This window comes from Convolutriloba macropyga, chromosome 8 (genome assembly GCF_964194025.1).
Source record: "Convolutriloba macropyga chromosome 8, txConMacr16.3, whole genome shotgun sequence".
NCBI lineage: Eukaryota > Metazoa > Xenacoelomorpha > Acoela > Convolutidae > Convolutriloba > Convolutriloba macropyga.
The window spans coordinates 59303556-59328237 of record NC_134475.1 but is presented as its reverse complement, the minus strand read 5'-3'; the positions used below and the strand labels follow the sequence as shown (position 1 = coordinate 59328237).

Here is a 24682-nt window from a genome sequence, read left to right as displayed (position 1 = left end):
CAATTAATTCTAAATTTAGATTGCTTTTTTAATGAGAACATTGGTGTCATGTTTGCAATGTCTTTCTAAATCGGATTTTGTCCTTGAAGCAGAAAAAATGGGCCAGTGGCTATAGTATATTTTTTTCCATTGCATATGTATATTATAGACTTCATGTAGAGTTATCATCTCAATTTTAGATTATTTTGCAAACATTTTGCTCAGTTCTCGGCTTTGACCGAGATTGGTTATTTGGAACCGAGTTAAAAAATCACCACGGCAGGCATTGTAACTACTGAGACCAAATAAAGACTAAATCAGAATCCTCCAAGATAACGACACCTTGAACCCTTTTAGATTACCCAGAGAAAGGGAAGTTGTGCCCGGAAAATGGGTTTAAAAAATGAAGTCAAGACTCAAAGGTCAAGTTTATAGTCAAAAAGGTCTCAAGTTTAATTATATAACAAAAAGTGTTAGGCAAACTTATAGGGTGAAAGTGTATGGTGAACTTTCCCAGTTTTTGAAGCAATGTCCAGATGGAGAAAAATTAAAATATGGACTGGATAATTCAATTTCTAATTGAAAGTGGTCAGCTGAGAACAGGTAAAAGGAAATTACGAACTTACTACTGTGACGATTAGTCCCTAAAAGATTGATGGATCAATGTTTTATTTGCAAAAAAATGGAGGGTTAGACTTTAATTTTGATCAGGGCGGAGAGTATCATTGGAGCATCAAGAAAATTGAGTGATGGATAATAAGATGTTCAAATAATTTAGATAGAAAAAAATGGTGACCTCAAAGGTTCCGGAATCAAGAATCCTTGAGCATCACAGATCTCTTCTGTCAGTAAATAAGTTACAGGTGCTCTATCTTAATCGAAAGCCCAATTTTACGGCATGGTGGCAGTAGTTCAGGAGTCACTCTATCTGAAGCAACTGTGTGAGAGTTTGGTATTCAGCAGAAACGACCAAAACCAAATTGTGAGGACAACCAGAGATATATCGAGTTTTGACGAAATTCAGGAATACACAATATTAGCAAACTCATTAGGACAAGGTTCCACTTCATTCCACGTAAAGAACAGACCTTTTTTTAAATTCAAAACGTTTTAACAAACAATATTGCCACGGACATATTCACCAAATTTTTACCCGATAAGTAAGTAGAAACTTTAAGAATAGTTCTGATTGTTGCAGAATCTACGCAAACAGTTCAATATGGGTGGCAGTGTTATAAACCGACTTCATACGTTACTCCTACACTTTGGTTTAGGCTAATTTATTGTTTAACTAATACATAGTCTCGGACTCAGTTAGAAGTAAAGAAAATAGTGAGATTAATTGAACTAATTTAGCTGAGTTGGTAAATATAGTTTTTAATTGATCTGATTTAGATATTTTTTAATAGATTTAACTTATCTGATGTTAAAGTTAACCCCACTTTAAGTGCTAACATGGTTAGGGTGGTTCCGGAAGTCGATTCATTTCTGAGAAATTTGCAACAGTGATCCATATTTGGTCAGCTACAGGACTGCTACTTTTAATCGTTGTGCTATGATAAGATTTGTATCTTGATTTGAATCTAGAATAGTGTGTAAGAAGTGCTCTGAAATGCGCTTAAATTTGACAGAGAAATATTTCAGCGGCTTAATAGTTTAACTCAAACCTGATATGTTGTGTTGTCTCCATGGTGCCAATCGGTTACGTGGAAATCGTAAGTGGACACGATATTGGTGATATGTGAGTCATTTGAATCAATAGAAATTGACGCTGGGAAACCTCTGAAGACAATGACTTCGTCTTGGTCGATGACGAAATTAGGGGTGTTGCCAGCGTAGATGGATTGGACGCCATTTTGGGCGTCAAAGTGCTCGGTATCATTTCCAGAGTAAGTGAAGGCCTCAGCTATACGTACCTGCGGGTTGTCTAGAAGCAAAAAAATAGCTCCTAAATTTAGGTACTGCAGAAAAATCTACAGATTTGAAGTTATCGAGGGCAACCCATGTTTAGACCTTGATTTATGAAACGACTATGCCCGACCGAAAAGTGATATGAAAAGACCGCGCTCGAACAAAATAGCCTGTGATTTGACTTTGCGAAGAGCTAGACTCTAACTGTCATGTTCGAATTCAGCTGGACTCAACATAAGTTCGACCCAAATTTTCAGCATGACTTTCCAATCTCAAAAAATTAGTTTAAAAATGGTTGAGCTATTTTAAGATCATGAGTCTAGCAAGTCTTTTCATGAGTCTGCATTTTTGCCCCAACATTTTCAGTGCAATATAATTGCTCCCTTTTGGCTTATAAGGTAGACAGCGTCACTTTTAGCACTTCTAATTAACCACTAATCAACAAAAAATCTTCATTGTTTCGAAGAAAATGCTCAATCATAATTTTGGAAAGGAAAAAACTAAAAAACAAAATTTTGTTTTACATTACAGTTAAGCTACTGTATTTTATCCAATCAAATAATGTGGCAATAAAGTCCATCTGCAATACCTGCTTTATCTTATAAAATGGTAAACTTCTTAATCCAGTTTTTCAACTGTCTTTTAAGTTGGATTTTGCTGGTGGAATGCTGTTTGTTTAGTTTTGTACCGTTGCTGCTTCAGTACGCACATAATAGGAACAAAAATATGAAAAGTCCTTTGTTTGACGATAGCGTTTGCCCAATTTTTTTTACCCGGACTACTGCAATGCTATGGCTGTACTATTGAAAAAACCATGCTTCACCCAAAATGACCATGAAAAAAATATCACTGAACTTATGCAAGGACTGTAAGATGAGAAAGACTTAAATAAGACTTATGCATCATTAAAAAGCATTAAATCTTTTTATTCAATAACGAAAGGAACAAAAAAGTAACTTCAAATTTCAAAGCGTTGGAAAACGAAATATATCAAAGTCTTTGCGCAGATATAATATAAATCTATGAAATTTTTTAAGGAAGTATAATATGCATTGTCAATCATCAAAGCACAAAAAAGACCAAAATAATCAAATTCTGTGACAACGTAAGAAACCAGGGGTCTTTCCGATTATAGCCCCCCGGCTTAGGGGTTTCGATAAGCTACAGCCCTCCCCAATCACGGTAATTATACCATAAGGGGGGCTATAATTTCATCGGGGGGGGGGGGGGCTATAATGTGAAAAATAGCCAAAAATATGTTTTATAGCTGAAAACCAATAAAAAGTTGATTAGAAAAAAAACCAAATCGCTCTGTTAATAGTTGAAAATCTGTGAATATAGTCCAATGGCCATTTATTTTGCAAAGGAAAAAAGTCAAAATCGAAACGAAGAGCCCAATGAAATTGCATTAAGGGACATGCCTAATGCTTGTAAAAAAATAGTAAATGCAGCAAAGTCGTGAGCTACTTACAACAATTCGTAACGAACATGCTAACAAATCATTGATATTTTTTAATAAAGCCAGAAAGCAACGCAAGTACCAAAAAAACACAGAACACAAAAAATCCTGGAAGGCAAAAAAACTCATTTTTTAAAAGATTTTGCGGAGATTTATTATAAATCTATGAATTTTCTCAACGGAGTATAATATGCAGTTAGCAAATAGTCATCAGAGAACACAAAAGACAAGAAAACAATCAAATTTAGAGACAACGTAAGAAAAATAGGTTCAAAATTAGAAGAAAGTTAAATATATAGAGGAAAATAATTATGTGTATCTGAATGTGTTTGTCTGTGTGTGTGTTTGTGTGTGTGTGTGCCTGTGTGTGTGCGTGTGTGTATGTGTGTGTGCGTGTGTGTATGTGTGTTTGTGTGTGCGTGTGTGTGTGCGTGTATGTATGTATGTGTGTGTGTGTGTGTGTGTGTGTGTGTGTGTGTGTGTGTGTGTGTGTGTGTGTGTGTACGTGTATGTATGTGTGTGTGTGAGTGTGTGTGTGTGTGTGAGTGTGTGTGTGTGTGTGAGTGTGTGGTTGTTTTGAGGCGAGAGGGAGATTGTTTACATGCTCTGTTGGTGTCTCCTGTCTTCGCCGATATATCATTTATAGTCTGTCCCATAAAGTTAAATAAGCGAACGTTCGAAAAACGCCATAAACATGCAAATGAGCATCAATGTGCTCACTTGAATGCCAACGTTTTCTCCATTAAGTTTTCATTCATCAATTTTTTCTACATGTTTTAGATTTGAACTTTGACCTTTGAACTCTAATCTGTGGCTTTTGAAACGTTCGCTTGTTTCAACTTTTAGGGACACGCTATACTGTGATACACGCACGTGCAAGTTTTAGAATGCCAGAACTCTGCAGTGCCAGATTCTAGAACGGAAGATTTGGAGAGAGCAAACTTCAATTAAGCAAGATTAGATGACTCTGCTTAAGTGACTTCGAACTTCTCGCTTATATCTAGAACATATACGGGGCTCTAGATTAATGCCAGATTCTCTCAGTGGCAATGTTCCGATGCAGAAGTCCAGAAGCAAAAAATTTGGTCGAACTATAATCTTTTCGGATCTGTTGTTTCACCCCAAGTGTTTTCATGCCCCCAATTGCAATTTATGTGTTGCTGCATAACACGTTACTATGTAAAACTAGCACATGCTCCTATTGGCGTAAAAATTATATACCCACTAAGCTCTGAGGGGGGGGGGGGGGGGCAGAATAGATCAGTTTTTCATAGGCAATTTGGGTCGAACACGGTCGTTCCATAATTCGAAAGACGCCTTGGTAGAGTCACTTGATCCAGACAACTGAAATGAAACTTACGTGAGATTACGTCATCGTAGAGGAAGTCGATAGTGTAGAAGTCACCACCACATTCCAGATTAAAGGAAGAGCCTGAAACAAACTATCTCTTTCGCTTTTCCCCATAACATGCCCGCTAATTAGGGGTGAATTAAGGGTGAAACCTCGGCCCGGCCCTTGCTTTTTGGGATTAGAGCCTCACCCCCCCCCCCACCCCCCCCCCCACCCCATCAAATAAGACATTATAAATGGGCGATTAGTTTCGCTGGGAGGGGGGGGGGGGGTGTGTTTAAACTTATAGCAGTAATTTTAGTTAATTTCGGGTCTCGGGTTCTATCCCCCCCCCCCTCAACTTAGAGGGCGCGTAACCACAATGGGCGGCTCTAACTTCGTGATGGGTTATAATGGTAAAGACCCCAAAATTTAACAAGATAATTGTTCACTGCAATGTCTATGTTTAACCCCAATAACTACCAAATGAAGTTAAAGCATGCTATTGTTGACGTCAAGAGTGTTTTTTATTGTCTTCAATCTTTTCCTGAAGCCATCAAAATCAACTGTTTGTTGTGGTGAACTGATGCGAAGTTCCTCCAAAACTTGCACATGTTGTAATTTCCAGCGAAATTTATGAATTGCCAATCATTTGAATTTTTTCAGAACCTAAAATTGTGGACCAGTTTCGCTTAACGCTGAGGTGATTTTGAAAACAAATTTTTGGTGCAAAAAAGTGCAATCGTACTTAATCAGAGAGAAACGAAAACTAACAAATTTTGTGTATATGCCCCCCCCCCCCCCTACATAGAGAGTCAGGAGCAATCAATTTGTTTTTTTTGGCATCAGAAATTGAGCTATATTTCTCTTCAAAAACTTCATCAGAATTGTTTCTCCTTTTCAGAAAGAAACCTTTTATAAGAATTGAGCAAATTTAGTTGTGTTTCACTTTTTGTGGGATACAGTACAAACAAATACTGTTGAAATTATTTCCCGCAAAAAGTTCCCCAGTTACAGAGCACATGCCATTACATAGTAAATCAATATGTAAAAATATTGCACGTGCGTCTGGAGGGGGGGGGGGGTCCAAATACCATACGCCCACTAAGCTGAGGGGCACAAACGGAAAAGATCCGTCTTCTTTTACAGTTAGATTCTGTTAAAATTGTATTCCGTAAACAAAAATTGAAACACAGAAGTTAGCCAGACCTAAGAAACAATTGTAGACTGGTGGAAAAGAAACAAAATGATGGTAGCAAAAGACTCCCAATTTTTATTGCATAGTTACAATTTTCTTCCTACTGCTTACTTGTCAATTTTTCTTACGAATATCCCAAAACCCAAGGGTTGGGAATTATTTTTTTTCTCAACAATAAGCTGATATAAAATCTCAGTAGAAAAAATCCCGTGATTGTGTAGAAGATAGGATAGAGGCAAAAGTAAAAAAATAATAATTGAATTTTTAATCCAATGCTCCATATCCTTCCCAAAATGACATTTAATCCCTGTTCAAGACAACAGCATCTTGGCGCAGAAATTTTCAAATTGTTTGTAACAATTGGGCACCTAATGTGCTTGCGTGCTTGCAGTTTGAACGATTTTAAAAAATAAACAATTTAAACCGTCTGCGGGGTTAAAAAAAAACAAAGAAACTTTGTTTTTCTTCTGCTCAGTTTTTTTTCATCTAAAAAACCTTTTTAGTATGCCCTCTTTATTAATATTTCTTAATACATTCTCCAGAAATTTCTTATACTCGCTTCATTCTCTATGAAAAAATAAAAATTAAAATATTTTGAAGTTTATCTTATTATTTTAATATATTTTGCATTTTAGAATAAGTATTTAGAATTCTTTCCTATCGGTGACAGTTTTACCTTGCGCTTTTTTTAAGTTCGGCTCTTTAAATAATCCTTTTCAGCTTGAACTGTTCAAACCTACAATACAAATTAATGCGGGCAGTAGGCATGCCAAAATGCGTCCAAGTGAAATTAACGTTTCAACGCTCATTGCTAGTTGTTTTTCAAAAATTCTTTTTCGTCTACTAATTTTGCGTCCATATATTCTACGCATTTTTTGATATTAAGAACATTTCATGTCTTTTTTTGCACGCTAGAATGTCTAAAATTACTAATGTTCAACGTCGAACAGACGTCTCAGCTGTCTTTTTAATCGCAAATGCTGCGATTTTGAGCAGTTATCAGACTGAGGTTTTCTGATCTCTGTTCAAATTTTAGGAGAATTTTGAAATTTTTGCCCTCTGAATAGACTGTTGGTCACACTTTATAGTCCTTGCGCAACGAAATTGTCTGGTCATAGGAAGAACTGGGAAAAATAATCTCAAGATTCGCCTAATCTACGTTGACTGTTGTTAGAATATCGATCAAACTATAGTCATGAACTTTGTGAGAATTGATAGAAAGAAAGTTTATTTTACCAGATTACCAAGACAGGAGCAAATTGATTTTAGTCACAAAGTATATATAAATGAATCGTCAAGAAATGGCGCTTAGAATCAATATTCGGTTAAAATTGGTGAATCAAGACAACTAATATTAGTGTGAGATTATTTGATGTGAAATCTTCCCAGCATGTATTGAATGATCATGAATCCACCGGAAAAGTGAACGAATTCTTAGAAAAGTGTAAATGCACATCATCTATGGTACCCCATGCGACTGATTTCTGGGAAACTTACAGAAGCAAAACCATATTGGGGTTCCCTTGCGACCCCCACTATAAATCATAGTGTTAAGATTAGTTTTGTATCCTGAATTTCTCGCACTGATAATGGGTATATATAAAGCTGATTAGCGCCTTTTTTCATCCCCAAAATCAAATCACCATCTTGATCTAATGATCAGATCCCTCATGTAAATCTCTATATTCTACAGTAAAATATCGTTTTTGTTATTCTCTCACTTTGAGAAAAAATTTTCTTCTTATTTAAAAACGCCTTTTATTTCGCTTGCAAAAACCCTTAACCCAGCAGTATATGGGCCCAGCGTTTTTCTAAGTCAGTAAAACTAATTTCTAAAATAAAAATAGTTTGTTGTCGACAGTCATAATCTTTTTCTGCTTTGTACCTTTTCTTTTCACAACTGTTTCGCGTGCTCAAATTACAACGGATCAACAGACAGTGAAGCTGCCGACTTACAGAGGAAACGCACAGGACTTTCCAATCTGGAGCACAAGATTTGTGACGATAATGCAGATGAAGGGACTCTACAAATTACAACTTGGGACAGAGGAGCAACCCAATGAGCCTCCAACACTAGCCAATGGGGCAAAAAATGATGAGAAGAAGAACCACAAGAAGGTGTTGAAGGATGCTCATGAAAAGGAAGTTGCGGACATCAAGGAGAAACGGAACAATGTGTGGTGTCATCTGGCACTGACTCTAGATGCAAAAACCCTCGTGCGGTGACATGACTGTGTGGGAGATGACGGCATGGGATATGGAGCAAGGGCTTGGAAGCTTTTGCAAGAGAGATTTCAGAGTGTGGATTCGCCGACAGTGATGATTTTGGTGGCACAGCTGACTCCACTGCAGCTCGAGGATTCTGAGGATTTGGATAGCTTCTTCCTCAGAGGACAAAAATTGCTCAAAGGCTACAAGAAGCAGGGGAGGCAGTCTCAGAGACCCTCTTCAACGCCTTGCTCTTCAATGGTCTGCCCATTAGGTATGAAAGTTTTGTTAAACAGGAAAGCTTCAACACGGCAACGAACTTCACAATGTTGAGGAAAAGCTGAAGAACTTCCATAAGACCACAGCACAGAGGCACAAGAGACAAAGTGATTCAGTGGCACTGGCAGTGAAGCGCGACTTCAAAAAAGGAAACAAGAAAAGAAACTGCTCTGTGTGTGGGATCCCTGGACACTTTGCCAGGACTGCAGAAGGAAGGAGACAGCACAATGCAGCAAATGCGGTGAGAAGTGTCAACTAGACAAGGCATGCACGAGACAAAAAGAAGGAGGAAAACATGAATGTTATGGGTCTAGCTTTGGCTTCACCAGACAAGGAACACTGAACAGCTCTTACCCAGTGGAAGACAGCAGGCATGCTGACGGACAGTTGTTGTACACATCACATAGTGACGAACATCTACGCGTTCCTGGGGTTTGTGCCCATTCAATTAGTAAACAGAAATCCCAACGGAGAGGCTTCCAGAGTACTGGGAAGAGGCTGTGTGAGGATCAGCATACCCACGAACAACCGAAGATATATAATTCGATCTCAAGTATGTTTTGTGCGTGCCTGACTATTCTTCAAACCTCTTATCCGTCTCAAGATGCACGCAGTGGGGATATAGCTTTACGTTTGAGAAAAGAAACATCTCTATGAAACTCCAGAAGGGAACTCAGATAAAACTAACGCCAGAAAATATTTTGTTTTACTTGCCCAGAAGCGTTTTGAACTTCAAGATGAGTTCCAACAGCGTAAAAACTGACAGTACAAAGAAGTGGAACAGACGATTGGGTCATTTGAATCAAGCGGATGTGGTCAGGAGTGCAGCAAAAACAGTGGAATGTGTGCGCATTGGCCAACATCACAAAGACTCCAGTATCAAGAGTGGCAGAGACGAAAGTAGAAGAGAAGCTGGAGAGAGTGTTCACAGACGTAATGGGACTTTTCAGAGCAGAGTCACCGTCTGGGTTCCAGTTCTGCATTGTGTTTGCAGACCAGTGCACGAAGTTTGTGTTTGTGGATTTGCTTAAGGCAAAGAGTGAAGCACTGTTCAGCCTGAAGAAGTCTGTTCTCAGTGTGGGGACGACCAGGAAACTAAGAAAAGACAATGCAAAGGAGTTTCTCTCAGAGCAGTTCATGATGTACTTTTTAGATTCAGGTATGCTATAGGAGAAGACCAAACCAGAGACGCCAGATTGGGTTAACTGAGAGGTGCAACACGACACTGCTGGAGATGGCAAGTTGCTTGCTCATTGACTCGGGTCTTCCCAAGATGATGTGGAGAGCAGCAGTTCTCCACGCAACAAGGATCAGGAACTTGGCTGTGAGACGAGAAGAAAAGTGCCCAGCAGAGCTAATGCGAGGTATAAAACCTAAGCTTTCAAATGTTACATTATCTATTTTTGTTGCCCAGTCTTCATGAGGAAGAGGGACATAGATGTTAGCAACTTTGAACCCAAGGCACTGGAGGGAAAGTTTGTGGGTTACAATGAATAAGTCAACGGATACCTGGTGTACGTAACCAAAACTCGCAAGGTGGTGGTTGTTCAAGATGTGATCATTAAGGAGTCCGAAGTGGGCTCAACCCCTGACAACACAGAGACGCCAAACCTACTAGATGAGGGGTCAATGCAACTGGGGATCGATGACCCAGAACCCAGATGACCGTCAACAAGACGATGGCAACAAAGAGAAAAAGAACACATCTGCTGCAATAAGAGACGAGTGGCATGACGCAGAGAGCGTGAACACTCGAGCAACGACACTGACACGAGATGCCCCGGGTGTTGAGGAATCAGCACTAGATGAAGAATCTACTGCAACAAGAAGGAGTCTCAAAGACTCGGATCCACTAGAAGACAGTGCTACAGAGAACTCCTCATATTCAGAGAGAGTTTGCTCCTTTGAAGAGGCCCTGGAGCGGGCGGACAGGGCAGAGCCCACACTAGGGACACGGGCAACGAATGTTCCGCAATTTTCTGAAGAAGTCAAAACCCATCTTGTTGTGACTGAGAGTGACTATGTGGAACCCAAAACAGTCTACGAAGCAAAGCAAGGTGACAACTGGGACCAGTGTCACCGGGCAGTGGAGGACGAGGTTGAGGTAATCCAAGGCAACGAGACTTGGAACTTAGTGAGACCACCCACAGACAGACGTCATACCGGCCAAATGGGTCTACAAAGTGAAATTGGAACCCAGTGTTCAAGATGACAAATACAAAGCACGCTATGTGGCAAATGGTTTTAAACAATTGGAAGGACTGGGCTACTTTGAGACTTAAGCGCCTACTTGTGAGCCAGAGACATTCAGGATTCTACTTCAACTATCAGCAAAGCAAAGCCATGTGACGCAACAGTTTGATGTCAAGACGGCTTTCCTGCACTCACTAATAGAGGAAGAAGTGTATCTGGAACAGCCACAGGAGTTTGTAAAACAAGGATCAGATGAAAAGAAGGTAGTATGTTGACTGAATAAGTCAATTTATGGTTTGAAACAGGTAGCTGACAACTGGCATAAGGAACTGGCAAACTTCCTACTGAGACAGGGGTTCACCAGAAGCAGTAATGATAATTGCTTGTTCGCGAGATTAGAGACAGAGTGTCACACCTTCATCTTGGTCTAGAATGACGACATCAGAGTAGCATCAAGAAACATGACAGTAACCTCAGATGTCAAAAAAGCACTTGAAGCAACATTTCACATAAAAGACGGAGGGAGATTACCTTGGTTTCTGGGTCTAAGAATCAGACGCGAAGAAGGCAAAGTCACAGTCGACCAACAACGCTTCAAAGAAACAATACTTGAGCGGTTTCAAATGGAAAAAGGCAAACCCTCAAGACCCCCAGATAATTTGAACATTAAACTTCAGACAGCACAAAACGGAGACGAGGAAGTGGACCAAAGGATCTACAAAAGCTAGGTTGGATAACTTCTCTATCTGTTTAAAGAGACGAGGCCAGACATCATGTTCACAGTCAATATTCTGTCCAGACACATGAAGGCGTCTACAAATTAACACTGGCTATGCGGAAAACGAAAGTTGCGATATCTTCAAGGTTCAAAAGGTTTAAGACTTACTTACTCAAAAGAAGCTAGTTATGATTTAGTGGGAAATGTGATGCAGACTGGTCTGGTGATGTGAACGACAAAAAATTAACAACCGGATATTACTTTATGTTTAACGGAAGTTGCGCAGCACTCAGCTGGGGTGCCAAGAAGCAGGCCACAGTTGCTTCTTCAGAGGCAAAATATCAGGTCACGGCAGCGGCATTTCAAGAAGCATTGTATCTGAAACAGCTTCCGGAGGACTTCGTCATCAAACAGAAACATCCAATAGCAATTGGAGAGGATAAGCAGAGTTGTATCAAATTGTGCTAACACCTAGTTATGCACAAGAGGAGCAAACACATTGAGACAAAATTTCACTTCATTCGGCACAAGATGGAAGTTGGGACTATTTCAATTCGTTACCTTCCCACTGATATAATGGCAGCCAACATCTTCACAAAATCTTTAACCGTATCGGAGGTGGAAACATTCAGAAGTGTTTTGTTGGGAACAGACTCTACGCAATCAGCTCAGGTCTGAGTGGTGGTGTTAGAAAATCAATCAAACCATAGTCAGGAACTTAATGAGAATTATTAGAAAGAAAGTATATTTTACCAGATTACCAAGACAGGAGCAAATTGATTTTAATCACAAAGTATATATAAATGAATCGTCAAGAAATGGCGCTTAGAATCAATATTCGCTTAAAATTGGTGAATCAAGATAACTAACATTAAAATGAGATTATTTGATGTGAAATTTTCCCAGCATGTATTGAATGATTATGATTCCACCGGAAAAGTGAACGAATTCTTAGAAAAGTGTGAATGCATATCATCTATGGTACCCCCTGCGACTGATTTCTGGGAAAATTGCAGAAGCAAACCATATTGGGGAACCCTTGCGACCCCCACTATAAACCATAGTGCTAAGATTAGTTTTGTATCCTGACATTCTCGATCTGATAATAGGAATAAATACAGCTAGTTTTTGGGCTTTTTTCATCCCCAAAATCAAATCACCATCTTGATCTAACAATCAGATCTCTCCTGTAAATCTCTAAATTCTACACTAAAATATCATTTTTGTTATTCTCTCATTTTAAGAAGTTAATTTTTCTACTTAGTTAAAAAAGCATTTATTCCGCTTGCGAAAACACATAACCCAACAACTGTGCTCACCTAAAGTAATGATAGAAGACACCAATATACAATTAGTTTTTCATATTTTTTAGACACCAATAATTAGAAGTTTTACGTAAAGCAGACTTTCTCTAAACTTTCATTTATAAAATGCTGTTTTTGACCTTTTCAGCGTTTTGTTCTCGTTTTTTTCCCACTTTTTCATTAAAATTATTTATATTTATGTATACATAAATGTATTTCTTTATATACATGCATATATATATATATATATATATATATATATATATATATATAAATATAAATATATATAACTTTTTGGGTTATTTTCTGATTTTTGCTGTTTTAGTCCTCTTCAGCGGTTTGTTCCTTTATTCAAATTTTTGCAGTATCAGCGGAATTTTTCGTGTGGATATAATAATTCTGGTTCAAATAATTACACTATTTTTTTGGTTATATTGTTTTAAGTTGTCTTGTCAGTGAAACTTGATTAAATTAATTCAAATTTCAGCCCATTTTGAAAAATCTTTTTGAAACTGTTTCTCTAGTTTTTTATTTGTTTGTGGTTTTTGCAGTCGTTTCTCTTCTTCTATTGCTTATGCTGATCTATTTGAATCGTCTTGTTTTTCAAAGGAACCATTTGATTCTCACATATGCTCGCAACTGAAACTATGTTAGTTATAACATTTTTTGTTATTGTTAATGCTCCAAGCTCAACGCTCACTTTGATCGGACCATCCGTCATATTCCACTTCTCATCCGACTAATCTTTGAAAAGTTCTAGGTACTTGAAAACAGTAATATCAAATATGCAATTTCTAACCCTAATTTTTAGTATGACTTCTATTGTTAGTTACAAGGCAAACTTATTTGAGAGAATAATATACACAATTGGCCAATAATATTTTCAGCTTTTTGCATAAACAAGAACAATATTTTTAAGACTCTCGGAGAAATTCAAAAGCTCACTTCATGAGTTTTGGGCAGACTATGCCAACAAAACTATGTTCTCCGATCAGACTGTGATAACATACCATGATACGGACATTTGTGTGACTGTCGCCTCAATTTTATTAGACTTATTTTATTAATGTGCTCTGACTTAAACCTGAGTCAACCTTTCATGTGACCCATTATCAACTTATTCCGATTTTGACCTTGATTGGATAAGGTTGAGAATTTGACTTATGATCAGACTATGTTCAGATTTTGACCTATGATCAGAAAAACATTAGATTTTGACCTATGATTAGATTTTGTTCAAATTTTGACCTACAACCTATTTTAATCGTCTTTTTGTTCATCAGTGCCACTTGATTGTCAGATTTGCTCTCTACTGAAATTATTGCAGCTATAATTTATTTTTGTTGCTGTTATTGCTCCAGGGTCAACTCTCACTTTGATCGGACCATCGGTCACATTCCGCTTTTGATCCAAATAATCTTTGAAAAAGTCTAGGCACTCGAAAGCAATATCAAATATGCCGTTCTAAACCAAATTTTTGAATAGGACGTCTAGTTAGTTTTACGGCAAACTCGTTTAGGAGAATAGTTCATACAATTGGCCAACAATGTTTTCAGCTTTTTTGCGTAAACAAGAACAATAGTTTTAAGACTCTCGGCAAAATTAAAAAGGTCACCTTATGATTTCTAGGCAGACTATGCCTACAAAGCTATGGTCTCTGATCAGACTGTGATAACATATCATGATCTCGACCTTTGTTTGACAGTCGTCCCAATTTGTTAAGATTATTATCTGAATATGCTAAGACTTTAACCTGGATCAAACAATGCGACATATGATATATTTTTTTTCAGATTTTGACCTATGAGATTTTTTTTTCAAATTTTGACTTATGAATGGACTGTGTTCAAATTTTGACCTATCATCAGACTGTGTTCATATTTTGACTTATGATCAAGCTATGTCCAGTTGTCGACCATGATCTCTCAATGTTAGGATTTTGACCTATGATCAGACTTTGCTTAGATTTTGTCCTATGGTGAAACTATGTTCGGATTTTGACCTATGATTAGACTATATTCAGTTTATGATCAATGATCAGACAAGACTATATTCAGATTTTGACCTATGGCAGAAAATGTTCAGAAATTGACCTACCATGAAATTATTTTTTGACCTATGAACAGACTTTGTTCTGTTTGTAGCCTATGATCAAATTATGTTCAGAATTTGACCTATGATCAGACTATTTTCAAATTTTGACCAATGACCAAACTCACTTGGATCTGACCATCCGTCAGACTCCGCTTCTGATAAATCCAATCTTTAAAAAAGTTCTAGGTACTTGAGAGCAGTATAAAAAACACATTTCAAACCGTTGTTTTCATTTTATATTACCTCTAGTTTGTTTCGAGTTAAAATTATTAGAGATAATGACGAGCAAAATTTGCCCTCAATGTCTTGAGTTTCGTTTTCAAGTAAATAAGAGTAATAGTATTACGACTCCCATTCAAATGAAAAAGTTCAGCTCAGATTTTTGGGCAGACTATGCCAACAAAACTGTGGTCTCTGATCACACTGTGATGACATACGTTGGTCCTGACCTTTGTATGAGACCTTTGTCTAAACTTTTCTGAGACTTAATATTTGAATTTGTTCCTCTAACCTGGACAAGACTTTAGTGCGACTTATGGGTAAACTCTGTTGAGGTTTTGACTTATGATCAGACTATGTGTGAATTTTGACCTTTGATCGAACTCGGATCACGTTTTGACTCATGATCAGATTATGTTCAGATTTTTACCTATGATCAGACTTCGTTCAGGTTTTGACCTATGAGCAGACTAATTCAGATTTTTACCTATGATCAGACTTTGCTCAGTTTTTGACCTATGTTCAGATTTTGACCTATGAGCAGACTATGTTCAGATTTTGACCTATGATCAGACTACGTTCAGGTTTTGACCTATGAGCAGACTAATTCAGATTTTTACCTATGATCAGACTTTGCTCAGTTTTTGACCTATGTTCAGATTTTGACCTATGAGCAGACTATGTTCAGATTTTGACCTATGATCAGACTATGTTCAGGTTTTGACCTATGAGCAGACTAATTCAGATTTTTACCTATGATCAGACTTTGCTCAGTTTTTGACCTATGTTCAGATTTTGACCTATGAGCAGACTAATTCCGATTTTGACCAATGATCAAACTATGGTCAGATTTTGACCAATTATGGCAGAGTCAGGCATCCTCTGGTGTGACCATTGTAAAGGACTGTAGGACGACCGTAATATTTTTCAGACATTAATTTTTTCAAGAATTTGGGTCGCACTATATCCCTCGTGTGCGACCCAAATGGTGTGATCAGAGGTCGTTTGGGACTTGCACGTCACCCTGTTTAAAACGGGCTGAGTAGTCTTTGCAAAAATATGAAAGATGAGCTATAAGTATCGTTTAAAAAGTAAAATAATCAGTTCAATTTAGATGAATGTGATTCAGATGTTGACTTTAATTAAGAGGAGCGCTAACCTGTCTGAAAAGTGAAGTTAGCAGAGGAAGTAGTAAGTCCGTCTGAATTCGCGTTCAGATTCGCAGCTACAAATCCCTGCAGACTGGCAATATAACCTGTGTTGGGTCTCAGGTTGTGCACTATGCACGTGTACGACTGACCTTAACACAAATAAACATCAATATATATTCTGCCCTAAATGCCCTAAATGTATTGGCCAACAGGGCGTTTAGCCGACAACCAAAAAATGAGAAATTTAACCGACAATTTGAGTAAAATGAGCAATGAAACTTATTCTTCAGCTGTGATTGGCCAATTTGAAACACTATTTCGTAAGCGGACAAATATACCGCAGTTTTTTCATCAACTAGAGTAACGAAGGTCTATCCGTGGTCGGACCGTATGTTACCTCATCTGGCCATGGCCCGCGAGGCATGGCCGGATGCGGTTAAATACCATTGTTACTCTAGTTGATAGACCTTCGTTACATTAGTTGATGAAAAAACTGCGGTATATTTATCCGCTTACGAAATAGTGTTTTAAATTGGCCAATCACAGCTTCAGAATAAGTTTTATTGCTCATTTTACTTAAATTGTTGGCTAAATTTCTCATTTTTGGTTGTCGGCTAAACGCCCTGTCGGCCAATACGGCGGCCACCAAATCACTATTAATAGTACCCCAACCCGGGTCGAGGAAAAATCGGAAAAGTATGTAAGATAAGCGGTGAAAAGTTGTTTTTTTTTTCACCGCAATTTTCGTACAAAATTTTGGGGTGAAATGCGGTGAAATTATGTAATTTCATCGCAAGCAGGCGATAAAGGTTTTTTCATCGCATTCACCGCCTGATTTATGTAATTTCACCGCATTCACCGCTTATCTTACAAAATTTTCCGCATTCACCGCTTGTCTTACATTATTTTGCATTGAATGGCGGTGATACCTCGACCCGGGGAATTCTATAGCAAGCTTCACCTGAAACAAATGTAGCGCTTGTCACTGGTTCACAAACGTCTTTTCCTCGAACAAGATTCCCGCTAGAGGCAAGATACAGTTTCATTCTCACGTCGTCATACGTGACAGCTCCTGCAGTGAATATCAAATCGACTCTCTCTCCTGGATGGTCAGTATCAGGGGTTACCGAAGTAACTGAAAATTTTTCACAAAGTTAACAGAACATACAGATAATATTTGATTGTGATAATGCCTTAATCTAAGTTAATAATATAGATTTCCATGCTTCAAATATATAAAAACTTGAAAATTTGAAAACATCGATGGAATATTTATAGTTTGCCGTTTGCCCCCCCCCCCAAAAAAAAACTCTGAGCAATAACAAACGGCAATCAAACTAAATGGTATTCAATTCGTAGACGAAAAGCTAAAGATTTTTTTATTTAATCGCTTTCATTTTTGATTGCTTGATTTTATTACTTTAAATTTTACTTTAATTAAAATATGACCTATTTTATGGTGCAGACAAGGATAGACTGTTCAGTGTTGGATTAGCTACCCAGATTACGAGGTACGGCGCATTAAACCATACACAGGACAGCATTTTTTAACGAGCAACATAAATGCAACATGAACATTTTTTGTGACTTTATAAGATAGATTGTCCTTGATAAACAAACCAATATCCCTCAATTCTGTTTCAACTCAAAGCATTATGCAATTTTCACCGAGGGTTGCAAATAATATGCGCCCATTAAGCTGGGGGGGGCAGAAACGGAAAAGATTCAAAACTTTGAATCGAAGGCTTTAGAAAAAATAATATTTTTTTGGAAAATTATGTTTGTTCAAGCTTGAACAAACACATTTTTTAAAAAAAGTTTTGTCTCATCTAAAGCCTTGGATTCAAAGTTTTGGATCTTTTCCCTTTGCGCCCCCCCAGCCTAATGGGTGCATATTATTTGCACCCCCCCCCCCCCCAAGTGAAACAAAATTGCCAGTCAAATGCAACCTAGTGAAAACTTACATAATATCGATCTTGTTTTATGGATCAAATGTTTAAATGTTTGGTATGCTAGTAAAACTATCGTCAGACAAAATGGAAAGGCCTCAGAGAAAAAATTTAAAATGGAAATAATGAAACAGTCTTTTTACTGATATAGAATACAATGATTGTCTTCGGTCAGTAAAATTACTTCCAATCACATATCATATTGTCTTTTTGGATCTCTTAGTTTTAAACAGAAGTGGGACAAGAAAAGAAGGAATGGACACCCGAAAACACAATCAAACGAGAAAAAAATTTTAAACTCAACGAATGTAATCGCCAGCGTTGCCGATCTAAATTTTTCTACCGAGTTACAAACTTCAACAATTCATAGTCACTGGCGCGTGATTTTCTCAACTATAACTGAATTCAAGTCTTCCCAAATTCAAAAGAGAAGCCAAAGAATATCTAGTTGATTTAGCTAAGAAGAATTTTAATTACAAATTGTACCCATATGGATGGACAGTGTTTGAGGGAAATCAAATTCAAGCGCCGTGAAACCAAGCTTAGTGAAATTCATTATTATTATTGTTTTTATTATTATTATTATTATTATTATTATTATTATTATTATTATTATTTTTATTATTCTTATTATTATTATTTTTATTATTAATATTATTATTATTATTATTATTATTATTATTATTATTATTATTATTATTATTATTATTATTATTATTATTATTATTATTATTATTATTATTATTATTATTATTATTATTATTATTATTATTATTATTATTATTATTATTATTGTGGTACTTAGTTCCTTCACGCTCAACTAAGTATCTTAACTATCGTATAAAGAGAAGATTAACGCACAACTTCTATTCACGTTTATATAAGGCAGACTGCGATTGACCATTTCGTGGTCTGTCTGTTAGTGCGTAAATACCTGTCACTTTCAACACTATGAAGAATCGCGCGGCGATTCCAATGTTAACAAAACATGATTAATTATATACTGCATATGGTAGTATTAATTTACTGCTTCAAAGATATAATAGTTTGGAGGTTAAGTGGTTACCCATGTACCACATTTCCCCTCGGGGAAAAACAAAGTTTTTAAAGTTTGTTTACAATTCGAGAGGGTCTAGTTCTCTCTCTTCCTCAGTCTGCTGGAACGGCAGGGTATCGTCCAAAGATTGTGCTGGTTCAGGTTGTGGCGGTGCGCTCTCGTGGTCCCCTTCTTGGGGAGAATGTGAAAGGCCTGCTGTTTGTATGTCCACCTTCGATACTTGCAGGACCTCTTGTGTTGTGGTCGTGGGCTGATAATTTGCAATTCCAGTGAAATGCTTTTTCGGGGAGCCTGTCTCCGAGGTTTCCGTGTCGTAATCTGTATGGGGGAAAGTTGCTGTGGCCATATTTTTCGGGCTTCTTTGTTTTCCTTTTACTTCTTCTTGGTTTCTTTGGTGCCGCAATTTCCTGGACATTTATGTCTTCCCGGGTCATAGTCTGGATCCTCGCTATTGTCCAGTGTTTCCTGTCTTTGTGTTGCCGCTTCATAGTCCTCGTCTTCGAATGGGGAATCAGGCGGTGTTGGTGTTCTTTGGCTTTTTTCCCCGGTCTTTCCCTTCTTGGGTGATTGTATAAATTTCCTCTTTGGGGGAATCTTAGTGCGGTTCACTTTCAAAAGATTAGCGAGGTTGGGGTTCGTTGGTGAATCGTTTGTTCTCTTTCTGATAGTTTTCTCGCCTTTGAGTTATGCACACTGATCCCTTTGGTGTACGTTCATCTGTCTTTGAATTTTACCGTGGTGGTTGATTACGGTCTTTCGAGCTGCGAATTGTATGAGTGGGATCTGCGGTTGCGCTGGTGTTCAGAAGCGTGCTACTTCCGATTTGTGTAACACTGTATCGTCTTGGCCGGGGTACTTGATGGTCAGGGTGGAGCCGGACGTTTTTACCAGTGCCGCTCCTTCAGGGATGGCTTCGTAAAGCCCTTGCAGCTGTTTCTTGCTTCGGGTGGCGGCGAGGGTCTTCCTGGCTAGTTTCAACTCTTTAATGTTTTCGGCGAGGGGTTGTAGCGGTGTCTGGGGTGCCATACGGAAGGTACGGGGGATTTCATCTTTGTCATTCAGTGCCGCCGATAGCAATCGCTGCTTTGATAGTTTCACTTCTTCGTCGCTGTCCAGCGTCTCTTGTATCCAACGTTCGTCTGAGATTAGTTCGTCGTTGCCCATAATGTTGTCATCTAAATAATCAGGATAAATATTTGGCCATTTCAAGTTTCGACTATCCGCACATGAGGTTAAGTTAGTTATTGGTGTGTTCACCGGGCGACCGAAGTGTGCTTCGAAAGGGGAAATATTAGTCGCTTTTTTGCGGCATATTCTTAATTCCTGTGCGATTTGTCTTAATGACTGTTTTATGTTGAAGGGTCGCTGGTTCGGGTCTAGTTTAATGCAACCTAGGCGGCGTTTCACCGTTTGTATTAATCTTTCGACTAATCCTATCGATCGGTGATCGTTCGCTGGGGCGAATATTATCTTGATATTATTTCTATTGCAGAATTCTTTTATTACATTTCCTGTTTGGCATCTAGTCTGGTCCATTCGTATGGATCTGGGTACCCCTTGGATAGCAATGTACTTTGTTAGGAAGTGTTCTATGTTTGTGGCATTCGCGTTGTTGTATAATTTAAGCGTAGGAAATTTAGAGAATCTGTCAATGCATGCAAGGAAGTATACTTCTCTTCCTTGACCGTCTAGTATTGGGCCCCCAAAGTCTAATTGTATTTCTTCGTTCGGTTCGACGCATGGTTTTAGTGGTGACCATTTGGTTTTTGGTATTATGCTTTTAAGGTTCTTACCAAATTCTGTGCACGGGCGACACGTTTTTGATTTGTTAATCAGATCTCTGTTTATGAACGGCCACCATAATCTGTGGGCTAGTTCGGTCATCCCCCAAGCGCCTGGGTGGGTTGCGTGCAGGACGTCTATCACCGCTTCTTTCATTGCGTTCGGGATGGTTAGCCGATTGTCTAGGAGGATGCACCCGCCATTCACACTGAGTTGTTTCCAATGTGTGTGGATTTGCCTGCTTACTGCCTTACATCTTTGTTCATCCCCTAGTGTTATGCAGTCTATTATCTCCCTTAGAACTGCGTCTCTGTTCGTCATGGCCGCGATTAGCGTTGAACTGAAGACATCTCTTATTGCTTTATCTAATTGTGTGTCTGCTTTGCTTGGGCGATCTTCTTTGTCTGGGCTGAGGTAGGTCGAGAGGAGATTGGGTTCTTAGCTGGCGATGTAGGTGGGGTTCGTTGGATTGTGGGTTGTTTGTTGTTCATTTCGACATTAGAGTTGGGATTAGGTAGTGACTTATCTGTAGCTAAGTTATTTGCCAAATGCGCTTTTGCAATGTTTTGCTGTGTGACTTTTTGTAAAGTTGCGTCATCTATCGTCACGTGGTTTTCTATATTTGGTAATTCTTTGTTTCTGCGTAGGCTGTAATTGTGCAGCTTTTGCAAAGTTTGTGGTTTTGTCTTGAGACTTTGTGCTCTAGGCACTTTGATTTTGGAATCTTCCTGCGACTGCAGGGGTAATTTTCGTGGACGGCCTCTTTGTCGTTTGATTTTCGGCTTTGTAGTTAGCGCTTTGGAACCGTTGGACGATTGCAACTTGTCTGTTTTTCGCGGCCTCCCTCGTTGTCTTTTTGCATAGATAGTTTGTTTAATTGCGTCTGTTTGCGCGATTACAAAGTCCTCATCGTATCGGCTTATTGGCTTAGCTTTGTTATTTGGGTTGCTTGAAATGTAATCTGCTAATCCCATCTTTGATCCTGGTATGTGTTCAATTTGAAAATGGAATGGGATTAACCTGTCACACCAACGTGTTAGTCTACTTTGATGGGCTTTCGTAGATTTCTCTTTCAATATGGATAAATGTGCTCTATGATCTGTTAGTACTGTAAAATAATGGCCGTAAAGATAATGTTTAAAATGTTCGAGTGCCCACACTACACCTAACAGTTCTAGTTCATTTATGCTATATTTTTCTTCAACTTTATTTAGGAAACGTGAGGCGTATGCAATTGTCTCCCACCCTCCATTCGATTCTTGTTCTAGGACGGCTCCCAGTCCGGATCGTGATGCGTCTGTTCTGACTCTCGTTTTTCGGGTGGAATCATAGTGCGTATTTTCTGTTATGTTTTTTATGTGTAATTTTATATTTTCGAATGCTATTTGATGTTTATGTTCCCACTTGTATTCGTTATCTTTTTTCAGAAGGTCTCTAAAGACTCTACACTGGATTGCTAGATTTGGAACAAATTTGGTTAGGTGGTGGACCCTTCCGAGGAATGATTTTAGTTGCTTGCATGTGTTCGGGGCTTTTAGGTTTTGAATAGCCTCGGTTTTGCTGATGAGTGGCTTTATTCCGTTTTGATTGATTTCGAATCCTAACCATTCTATCTTATTGTTTGTGAAGTGGCATTTTTCTAAGTTTATGCTGAGGTTTTCTTTATCGAGTTTTTGCAGGCATTTGAAAACTTTTTCCATGTGAGTTTTTATTCCTCCGCCGGAGACAATAATTATGTCGTCCAAGAAACTACATGTGTCTCTAAGACCTTTTAGTGTGCTGTCAATGGCTTTTTGAAATTCTGCCGGCATGTCAGTTAGGCCGTAGAAACCTGTTATGAATCGGTACGTTCCGGTGGCTTGGCCGCCTACTATGTTAAAATTGCATTGCTTTGCTGTTGCTTCGTCTAGCGGTAGTTGGCTGTATGCATACCGTAAGTCGATTGTTGAAAAAAGTACCTCGCTATCGTGCGACAATTCCGAGATTGATTGGGCAATATTGTCCATTAGGCAATCTATGTTTTGCATCTGATATTTGTTTTTGTGGATGGCTTTGTTTATAATTTTAGGGTCCATGGCTAGTTTTATCGTTTTGTCTCTTTTGACTGTTATTACAACTGGCGATATGAAGTTTTTGTCGCTGCATTTGTCCAGTTTTATTATGTTGCCGTTCTCTTGTAATTTTTTGACTTCCTGTTCGACCTGGTTTTGTAAGTGTATTGGTACTCTTCGACCTCGTTGATGAATAGGCGTAAAGTTTGTTTTAAATTTGGATTTTACTGTGTGGTTTACTGATCGTCCTATCCGTTTTACTAGACCGGGAAATTGTTTTGCTATTAATTGTTTTAAGTTTTGGCTATCCAGATTTTCTATCATCGCGACATTCTTACCTTCAGAATTTGTGGATGTCTGTTGATTGACTTGAATGCCTAGTCCTTTGAAGAGGTCTCGGCCTATTAGTGCTCTATGGTTGTTTGGTACCACGATGAGGTCGGCTCTTCCTGTGTTCCACCCGTTGCATTGAACGTCACAGTACAAGGTTGCCTTGTTCTTGATTGGGGTGTTCGTGAAGCTTCTTAGGTTAGTTGGATTCGTCTTGCGACTCCACCAACTGTTTTTGTCCCGTTCCTCTATCTCGTGGGCCATCCGCTCTGTGATTAAGCTGTTAGAGCTCCCGGAGTCGACCATTACCCAATATTTGTTGTTTCCAAAGGTCACGTTTAGTTTGGTGGGGGTTGTTGATCCTTCCGTTGGGGAGACTAGGTTTACACTGTAGTCTTCTTCTGAGTCATCTCTTATGCTCTCTATTTCGTTATTTAAGGAGACCATGTTTATGTTGTCCTCGTGTTGAGTATCGTGTATTTCTTCGATTTCGTTGATGTTTCTATTGTTGTTTCTGTTTAAGTTTGAGCGGCATACCTTAGCGAGGTGGTTGAGCTTATTGCATCTTCTGCATGTTTGGCCTAGCGCTTGACATTTGGCTCTGTGGTCTTGTGTCCAGGGTTGTCCGCAGTTCCTACAATTGTGTTGTACTTGTTGTCTGTTTGACTGAGTGTTGTTGTTTTTGCTGCCTCTGGACTGTGTGAATGTGCCTCTGGGCTGGCTATAGTTGCCTCTAAAATTTCCTCGATACCTTGAACTGGTGATTGCTAGGACGGGCTCCAATCGTCCTACTATTGATAGCATTGATGGGTTTGTTGTGGATTTTGCCTGTATGGCTAGTTGGCTTCGTGCGCCTAGTTCAATACTGATGGCTAATTCCAGTGCCTTTTCTGGTTCCAATGTTACCTTCAAGAGTTCTTTTTGTATTTCTGGATCATTCATGTTGGCTGTGAAGATGTCTCTTAACAATCCGTCTTCTAGAGTTCCTAGCTGGCAGAATTCTGCTAGGGATCGTAAGGCCGAATGGAATTGTTCCATGGTTTCACCTTTTTGTTGACGTCTGGTTAGCAACAAATACCGGTCAAAAGTTACATTCCTTGGTCTTATGAATGTCAACTCTAATTCTTCCCACAGTTGTTGTGTCGTGATGTTCTCGACGTTTGTATGTGGGTATTTTCGGGTGTGCATCCTGCGTCCTTCGATTCCAATTGTTAGATACATCATTGATTTTGCCTTCTTGTCTCAATGTCCCATGGCTTGTCGCCGCACAACACCCCTATTCTGTCGATTAGGTTGCACTCGTTCTTCCATTTGGCTACTGCCTGACTGTATCTCGTGAGTCTCTCCCTCTCCATTGTTTGTGTTGGATTATTCACTGGTTGTTCTTCCAGTGGTTCCGGGGGATATATGACTATTGTCGGTTTCTCTCTTAGGAGTTCATCTAGTTCGATGTTTGTCTTTGCGACGAGG

General features: G+C 38.7%; 1 protein-coding gene across 1 annotated transcript in view; it reads right to left on the bottom strand.

The window, feature by feature from the left end:
- LOC142344881 (uncharacterized) overlaps positions 1 to 24682 on the bottom strand; it is a 54799-nt gene that overhangs the window by 28133 nt on the left and 1984 nt on the right. The window contains exons 3-6 of the mRNA XM_075396925.1: positions 17005 to 17178; positions 16052 to 16192; positions 4710 to 4781; positions 1647 to 1906 (exon numbers count right to left, since the gene is read on the bottom strand). Coding sequence (XP_075253040.1) covers positions 1647 to 1906; positions 4710 to 4781; positions 16052 to 16192; positions 17005 to 17178 — 647 coding nt within the window. The remainder of the gene's footprint in view (positions 1 to 1646; positions 1907 to 4709; positions 4782 to 16051; positions 16193 to 17004; positions 17179 to 24682) is intronic.